Source organism: Belonocnema kinseyi, chromosome 7, assembly GCF_010883055.1.
Source record: "Belonocnema kinseyi isolate 2016_QV_RU_SX_M_011 chromosome 7, B_treatae_v1, whole genome shotgun sequence".
Classification (NCBI taxonomy): Eukaryota; Metazoa; Arthropoda; class Insecta; order Hymenoptera; family Cynipidae; genus Belonocnema; species Belonocnema kinseyi.
Genome location: NC_046663.1, coordinates 95,628,795 through 95,638,552, shown reverse-complemented (window position 1 = coordinate 95,638,552; position 9,758 = coordinate 95,628,795). Strand labels below are relative to the sequence as shown.

The window sequence follows — 9,758 nt, the reverse complement described above, 5'->3', positions numbered from 1 at the left end:
CTTCCCATACATGCTCATATGTTTCGTTCTCCCATTCACATATTCTACACTTTTTGTTGTCTTGTTTTTCCCAATACATCCCCTCCCTTACCTCGTTTCCCAATCTAAATCTTGCTATTCTATTCCACCTTCTGTCTCCCCATCCCTTTTCTAAATACTTAGGTACTCAATCCTTTTTTATCATCTTATACTATTTATTATATTGTGATTCCTCAATCATCCCCCATATTTCTTTTACTTTTCTTTCCCTCTCCTTTTTTCCAATTCTTCATAGTTTACTCTAGTCCCGTCTTCTATTTCTCTAGCATTAAAGAACTCCTTCCTTTCTTCTTCCCATCTCGTTAATTCGATTACCCTCCCTCTCCTATCTTCTACCTCCATCAAACACTTCCTCGACAACTCTCCTCCCTTTCCCTCGCTCAGCTGCGTCTCAAATTACCATGCCCTCTTTCCCGCTCTAATACTTAACTTATCCCCTTGTGCTTCTTCTCTCACCATATATCTTGGCGTCCTCCAGTCTGCCCCTAGTGTTCACCTTATATACCTTTCTTGTAAACTCTCGATATTTTTCCTTTCTTTCCATCCCCATATCTATGCTCCATAACCTAATACCGGTCATACCAGCGTATCAAATAACCACATTCTCCTTCTCCAATTTTTGTTTAACCTTCTTTTTCCTATTCCCCATATCTGTTTCATTACCCCTGCTGCTTTTTTTATCCTTTCTCTTATATTAGCTCTAATTTCTCCATTCGTTTGCAAGATATATCCCAAGTATTTAAACTCTTTTACTTCTTCTTACTTTATTCCCTTCCATCTCCTCGTCCATTCTTTCTTCCTTCGCCCTTCTTTTCTAAACCTTATTAACTTTCTCTTTTCTATATTTATATTCAGCTTTTTTCCATTTAAGTATTTCTCTAATCCTGTAATTATGCCCACTATCCCTTCTTCATCCTCTCCCATCAACACTATGTCGTCTGTGTATGCCAGTGTGCCTATATATATATACCTTTTCCTTCCCTATCCTAACTCCCCCCCAACCTTTTCTCCTCATTTCTTCTTCCAAATCTGATATAATGAGTCAACTAGGAGTCTAATGAGTCAAACGCCGCCTTTAAGTCCACAAACATTGCCATCATTGCCCCTTTGCCCATTGTTATAATATTTCCAAATATTTGATAGAATCTTAATGATTTTAATTGATTTTCGGAGTTTCTAAGGGATTTCAATGGATTATAAGGGACTTTCATGGTATTTTGAAGTTTTCAAGTAATTTCAAGGGTTTTAAAGATGTTGCGAATCACAAAAAATTCTATGAAGTTTCTAAAGTTTTTAAAGTATTTGACGGCATTTCCAGGAATGAGAATCATTTTAAAGGAATTGTAAGAAATTATATATGATATTCGCACCCTAAGTCCCAGAGATACTTTTCGTCTGAAGTTGAATAAAAACGTTTCAAACAATCGGCAACTATATTTAAATTTGTGAAGGTCATTGTGAATCCACCTCCCGATCAAGATTATCCGACGACGGATAATTGTATATGTCAATTGTTTGCAACGTTTTTATTCAAGTTCAGATAAAAAAAATATATATATGTAGGGATTTACTGTGGCATGGAATGGTAAGGATTTCTAGGAATTTTACATTATTTAACCAATACAAAAATAAAATAATGATATAATGTGCATGATAGTATGAAAATTAATTTCAACAGTAAAAACATGATTCAACTAGCATATTTTAAAAAAATTAGAAAAAGGAAACTTACTTAAGAAATGCATTGTACATCATTATAAATTTCGCGATATTAAACATTAACTTTCAGAGTAGAATAATTTTTGAAAACATCACGAATTTTTTGTACTAATTCTAGCAAGCGTTGAAGTTTTGGGAAACTAGTTTAGAGTTTTCGTATTACATACAAGTATATACAAGTATAATTTAAACTTCTGGAAAAAGTGATCAATATCTTTTCGTGATTCTTATGGAACTTTATGTAGATGTACTTTACTGTACTTTCTGTATTTAATAACTTATAAAAAAATATTTTTATTATTACCAAAAACTACTGCTGAGTGTAATATCCATTGATGAGGTGTAATGAATTACCTAGAGATCCTGAAGGGAGAGTTGAGACACTAGATGCTCTAATTCTGATTGGTGTCGCTGTCCCGGAACTATTTGACCTATTTGAACTATTTGAACTATTTTGATTGACTTGAGTTGCCGCTATTTTCAAATCACAATTTTATTTACAAGAGCATTTAATACAGAATAGAAACAACACTCATTTCACGAACATTAAAAATTATTGAGAAGGTTAGTTATTAAGGTTAGGGAAGAATAATATTTACTTTGAAACACATATAATACTCGAAAATTTCATAAACGAAAGCATTACTAAAAAATAACACTGTTCAAACTTTTCGCGCACCATAAAAATATCAAAGTTCCGGTACAGCGGCAAAAATTGGAAGGGGAAACGTATTTCAACTCTCCCTAAAGGATCTCTAGAATTACCCAATATTTAATTTTATATCCGAATTTTTATTTTCCTTTTCAAATTTTCATCCATTGATAGTCAAATTTTTAAAATTTTCCATGTTGTGTCTACAGAAAATGTATCATTAATTTTTTGATTAAAAAGTAAAAGGTTCCAGACATATGACCATTATTAAATATTTTATATTCATTAGTATCTATTTGAAGACAGTAGTTTTTGTATGTCCAGTTATAGAATATCATTGGTAAGTATCTTTTGCTAATATAGTCAAAGTTCCATTTTTGTGTCCGCAAAAATGTTATAATTAATTTTTTTATTGAAAATTGTAAGGTTCCAGATATATACCCATATTATTTTAAAATTAGAATAATTGTATCAATTCAATATCCGTAGCTAGTCTACTTCTTAAATAAACTACACAGTTCTTATAATTCAATTTCGACTATAATTTCTACAGAATTAAAATGTAAATATATTTCCCCCAATTCCTGCTCTGTTTACACAGTTTTATACATATGCAATTCATATTTCCAGAGAAGGAGATTACTGCGGGTGTAATTTCAGTCTGAGGAGTGAAATACGGTTTGCAAAAGAAAAATTGAGCAGGAGTACTTTACTTTGTTAAACTCGCGAAACTGTAATTTTTGTCCCCTTCCCTTTCATCTCACTTTACTTAAAGTTTGTAAAAGGGTCGGACTTGGGAGTTCCGACAAGTATTGAAACTATTTCGGTACTCCAAATTTGAAGTGCATCTCAGAAGTCGAAAGAATTAAAAGGCTAAGGATTCTAATTTAAGACTAACCGAATTTCGAATCTTAGAATTTTAAAGCTTTCTAACTTTGATAAGTCCACTGAAGAATTAACTTGGAAGTTGGCCCATCATTGACTTAAGTTAAAATTTAATCATGTAACTTCGGGTTTATCATTTCAGATTGACACATATAACATCTCATCTAATTAAACTTAACGTTATTTAATTTTGAAATCGTTGAACTTCGAAATGTACTTCAATACAAAGGCTTTTAATTTTAATCGTTGTATAATGGAATGTAAAACAAATGTGAAAAATTGACCCCTGAAACTTTTCGGGTTATTCATTTTAAACTGAGAAAATGAAAAAACAGTATTAATTTTATAAAGAAACGCCAAACTTCACATTTTTGACATTTTTTAAATCCTGGTGAAATATGGAAAGAATTTCATAATTACATACTTTTTTTTATCAAACATTCCTGCAAGTTAAAAAAAATTATTATTTTCACAAATTAAGAAATGTTTATTTTCTCAGAAACTACAAATTTAAAGCAAAAAAAGTCTCGTTACAAATTCGACAAAAAGCTTTTATGTTATATTTTCTTCGCTATTTATGAAAATTACGCTATAGAGTTAAGGGAGACGACCCTAAAGTAGATAATTATTAACTATAAGTACAAATATAAGTAAAATAATAAACTCTATAATATTAATATATTAACACTTATCATGACCTAATTATTAATTACATTAAAATAATTATTCACATACATTAGCATTTTAAATTAGGATCATTTTCTACGGTAGGGCGGTCTCCCCTGAACAAAAAGAATTTGAATCAGCATTGCTTATTTTTCAAAATTCGATTAAAAAATGTAGTTGTTATATTTTAATATCATGAAAGAAAGAAAAATTTTAAATTAAATAAATTAAGAAATCGATATTTTATTAGATGAAGTAGATATATAATAAAATTTATTTATACATATATTTGAGTAAAGTTTTGTCGTATTATAAGATTTGACTATCAATAATTGAAATATAAATATACACGTCTATAGGGTTTTGTGTATAGATTTTTGCTGCAAATAAAAATTATATATAGGTAATCCTATTCATTATCTTTATTTCATGTTTTATGCAGGTAGTGAAAAGAAATAATTAAAGTCATATTCCAGTTAGCTTTAGATTTGAATTGAATGAAGGAAGCAAAATTTTAAGTATACAAACTATCTTAACCCTTAAATGGCACCTGGGGTGTATGACACCCCAAAGTAATGTCAGCCGTCTAAAGTTGACCTATCAAAAACGTGGGGTGTTGAACACCCCTTGCGCTAGTAGTGTGTGAAAAAGTCTCTATGAATCGAAATTTTTGCCTTTTAAATTATTTAGTTTTGACTTATTCTTAATGTAAATATACTATTTAATGTGAAAAGAATTTTCTTTTTGATATTTTATAGTATTTTTTACATTTATAGGTGGCTTAGAATCTACGGTCACGCACGCTGGGCGAAACTTTGTTAGCAGCTCAGCACACGTGGTGCAGCTCTGCATCACGTGTACCTCAATCGATGAATAATGTCTCAATGTAATAAGATTTTTGAATATTTGTATTAATCAGTTTTATATATTTTTCTCTTGTACAACATTTTTAATTTATTTTTATAAATAAAAATTAGTTTAAATATGAAAAAATATAGTGCTCATTTTTACCAAAAAAGACATGTTAAACTATATCCTATACAATTTTTGTTAAAAAGTATGCATTGCAGGTTTTACAATACACGTTGAAACACGTGGGGTATCGAACACCCCTTCTGCCAGTAATGTCATTATTTTGAGGTGTGCCATTTAAGGGTTAAATAAAGTACTTTCTTAATATCTGAATTAAGAAATAAGCATCCTTCGGCTGAAAAAAGGAAACTTTTGTATCTAGCTTTGAATATAGATATTTGAAAATAAGTTGAAGGCAACCTGAAATAACATGTGCTGCTCTTTTTAACTAAAATTAATCTTTAGAGGGCTGGAAAGCCAATATATTGGCTCAACCCCTGATCGAGACTTTGCCTATGATCAATCATTGATATAAGATACCTTTTGGGCCAATTTTCTAAGGCCGATTTTCCTCCCAAATTACCAGCCTTCTAAAGGTTAAGAAGTCCGGACCTACTGAATTTCAGTTTGGCTCGACCTTATAAACGTATACAGACATGCGCGCGAAGCAGCGCGGCTTGGTTTTCTTCGTTTCTGCCTGTTTCAAGTGACGCTTTGTCTCAAATCTCTAAAATCGTCGAACATTCGGGAAGTTTTATGTGTATCTTAAATTGTGTTTAGTTGAAACAATCAGTCGCGAATGAACTATTTACTGTTTTTGACGTAAAAGCTACATTCTCTGCTCACATATTTAGTTTCAAGGAACGCTCATTGTCCTTTGTCAAGATTGTAACCGAGAAGTAAAATTACATAGTGGTATTGACACGAATAAAAAAAGTGTGTCTTCTAGGTTTTTGGTGCAGAGGAATAATTACACAGTAACTCTTCAGTATAAATATTGTCTTAATTACAGTTCTTTACCACCTAAAATTTATGCTTTTTGTATCCTTACTTTAATGATTCAAACACATTCTTAATTTCAGATTTAATATACTTCTTTTTGTTACGCCTTAAAATAAGACCACTTTTCCAATTAAGTATTTGTTTGTGCTCTGTAGGTATTTAATGTAAGATACAAGCTTTGCAGATGCATCGACTTAAAACTGTTCTTGGCTAAAAAGGATAAAATAAGAATAATGGAAAATTAGTTTCACGTCCCTGTATTGTCGTCGAGGAGGCAGTATTCAGAAAATGACATCGTGTTTTCTTGAAAGAAGAAAATTTGACCTCGCACTTCCTCCGTTTCACTTACACAAAGTCGCTTATTTGCAGTACCTCCTGATATACTGGCTAACGGAACCTCTGCTGGGGAGGTTTCCGTTGCGGAAGGAGAAAATGCGACTCTCGCTTGCAAGACGTCCGGAAGACCTGAGCCTCGAGTAGTTTGGCGACATGAAAAAAGCAAGTCCATACTGATGAGAGGACCCCACGACAGACTGATACCTGGTAAGCAAATTAATTTTTTTTATATTCTTATAAAATTAACAAAAACTGGAACGCAAAATTGGGGCATGCATCAGGGAAAATGACCGACGTACTATACCTTCCGCATTATCAGATCCTAGTATAGAAAATAAATCATATAGCTTATGACGCAAAAAATGGTTTGATTTCCATCCATTACATAAGAAATATATGTTATTGTTATCCTCAAATGTTATTTTATTATCGGCATCTAAAATTATTAAAATTTTGAATAATAGCATACTTTATTTTACATTGTGTATTCTCTTCCGGCATACTTTGCCCGATTTTAAATTGGTCTTAAGGCATATTTTGTCAGACTTTAATTTTCTCTTTCTTTTCCTCTTCTCCAACTAATCTCACTTCTTCAAAGGAAACACACGATTATATGCATGGGGGGGGGGGTCAAAATGAATCGTCACATTCCTCCCCTGGGTAAAATCACAAATATTCTGCCAGGTGAAACATACCGAAGCATCGAAGGAACCAAAACAGCTTAAGTGATGAAATTTTTAATTTGTTAGAATTAATCTTGAATTCTTTCAAATTCGTCATAAATTCTTTGGAATTCCAAAAAATTTAAAGCGATTTCAGTCACATTCGTCGTCCTTTCCAACTTTCCTAACCGGGTTGAATAAATAGATACAGAGATTAAACAGAACATCCAACGTAGAAAAAATCACTCTTAAATTTTATATTCCGGCACATTTAATCGGTAATTAATTTTTCAATTTATTGTAAAAACTTCACGCGTTTCGATCAAACCCTGAAGTATGAGTTTAATTTTTTGAAGATCGAAATTTTCCACATTTTAATTAAATGGAATTTTGAAGTGCCCTGTAGCACGTGTTAATATTTGAATTTCGAAAAAAACATTACGGAACACACTTACGAACCATTTTAGACAATGTCATTTTCGAGTCCATTCAGTGATAACAACCTAACTAAGCAATTTTTCTCAAAAATCAGTTTTTTTATTGCAGACATTTGTTATTCATAATATCTCGAAAAAATTATGCTCATTTGTTTTGAATATTGTTGGAAATATTGTGATCAACAGTTTTAAAAATTTTTTTTGACAAATTCTGATAAAACAAATGACCTACTCTACAAAGTATCCTAGTCTTCCATTGTTTCACTCATATAACGTCGGAGAATATCACACTGCTTTGTTTTGGAAGGATACAGTAGAAGAGTCCACGGTCTAAACCAGTTAACTGACTTCTTTTTAATTGATTTTTTTTCATAAACATTTTTTATACGCAGTCAACATCCCACAAGAGAAACGGTCAGTTTACTCGTAGAATATGCCAAGTGAGACACAGGTCAGTGTGAGTGCAGTTAAGTTTATGTGTGTGTCGAAAGCTTTTTGTGGCTACTTTCACGTCATCTTCGACTTTGTCGTTTACAGATAGCTGTAAAGACGAAGGTGAGCTACGAGTCTCGATTACTAACCTTCAGAACATTTTTGCAATAAACTATTTCAAACTTTCGCAAGCAGATAATGTTTAAATAGTTTTCAATTCTCATTGAACATTCAATTTTGATTCAAATGTTATAAAACTAACGGGTTTTATTTTTCTCTTGTAAATGAACAAAAAACATTTTACAGGTTAAAAAAATATTGGAAATTGCAAAGTAACAACAATTTTCCTTCGCCGTGTAAAATTTTTGAAACACCAGTTAACAGGTTTAGACCACGGACCCTTCAGTTAATTAAAAAAATAGAAAAATGACTTATTCATATTAAAATAATCGTGAAAGATACACATAATTATTCAAACCAGTTTCGAAATTTGTTAATTCCATAATTATTGCAAAACGCTGTTGACTCAAATATCGTCGAGAATTATTTCGCAATAGTAACCGTTAACTTGAGAAAGTGGGCCGTAAATTGGCTAACTAGAAAATATATAGGCGCTTGCGTCACAGAAAAATTCACAATAAAACCGTCAACTCGGAAATGACGGCATTCTTGAAATTATTTGATAGATTTTTGGTGCTTAAATAATGTGGAAAAGCATTGTAACGAGTTTACGGTGTTATTCCGTATTATTAAGGAGCCATAAGATTATCTTTTATTTCAAGTAACGCTGTAACCAGATTAATGAAAATTATGAATTTATAAATAATTATTAACAGTGTTTAGTTGCTGTTAAAAATGGCGAATACGTCTATCATAAAATTATGCAGTTATTTAGATTTATTTAGATGTAAGTTGGTTCATATTGAAAGGTTCCTACTTAATTTAAAAAATCGGGTTTTAGGACAAATATATTTTGAAAACAAAAATTTATTTATTGGTAATTTAAGCACTCGCGTTTCGATTTTCTGTATATTTTTATTACCTTGAAACATGCTTTTGAATATTTATATTGCTTTTCTTAAAATGAAATAAAAAGCACATACCTCTAATTAAATTCAAACTCTGTCTACCTATATATTATGATGCGCTCATTACGAATATGATAGTGACAATACCCGCAAATTTGATTTTCATGTTGAGAACCATGGAAAATCTGTAAAAGTCATGGTTTTTCAAATTTATCTTGGTAAATACAAAAAATGTCGGAAAAGTTTTTTAGCAAAAGTTGTAGATCCAATCAAAATAAACATTTTTGATTTAGTACATTTCTCCTCTCAGATTAAAAGTTTCTGAGAAAATTGCTATTGAAATTAAGTAAGTGCAACAGACTTTTGATACCTCTTCGCGCGCTCTTTTGACAAGCGCCGTACCACCGATTAATTTAAAACTCTGTCTATCTATGTATTTTGATGCGCTGATTACGGATATGATCGTTAAAATACCCGCAAATTTGATGTTCATGGTGAAAAACATGGATAACCTCTAAAGTTCATGGGTTTTCGAATTTATCTCGGTAAATGCAAAAAATGTCAGAAAAGTTTTCAGCAAAAAGCTGTAGATCCAATCCGTGTTTGAGTCCAGTAAGTGTTCGGCCCTTCTGTGACTGGACACAGAAATAATGTTGTTTAAACCCCGACCCCTATCCAACTACTCGCCTGTTTCACTTAATAACTTTCAAAAACGAATTTCTCAGAAACTATCAATTTGAGAGGGAAAAAGTGTAGAATCGAAAATGCATATATTTTCATTAGATCTGTAACTTTTGTCTGAAATTTTTCCGAATTTTTTTTATTTTCCGAGATAAATTCGAAAAACCATGGCTTTTATATGGGTTTTCCATAGTTTTTATATGAAAATCAAATTTGTGGGTATTTTTACTATCATGTTTGAAATTAGCTTGTCAAAATACATGGATATACTCTCTAAATTTGAATCAGTTAAAATCTAACTGATTCAATCAGTGCAACAATGTTCAACTGAAGTATCAGTCATATTTCGGAGTCTTACTGATAAAAT

At 31.5% G+C, this 9,758-nt stretch overlaps 1 protein-coding gene across 1 annotated transcript in view; it reads left to right on the top strand.

Moving 5' to 3' along the window:
* LOC117176799 (lachesin-like) overlaps positions 1 to 9,758 on the top strand; it is a 231,141-nt gene that overhangs the window by 159,935 nt on the left and 61,448 nt on the right. The window contains exon 5 of the mRNA XM_033367108.1: positions 6,185 to 6,358. Coding sequence (XP_033222999.1) covers positions 6,185 to 6,358 — 174 coding nt within the window. The remainder of the gene's footprint in view (positions 1 to 6,184; positions 6,359 to 9,758) is intronic.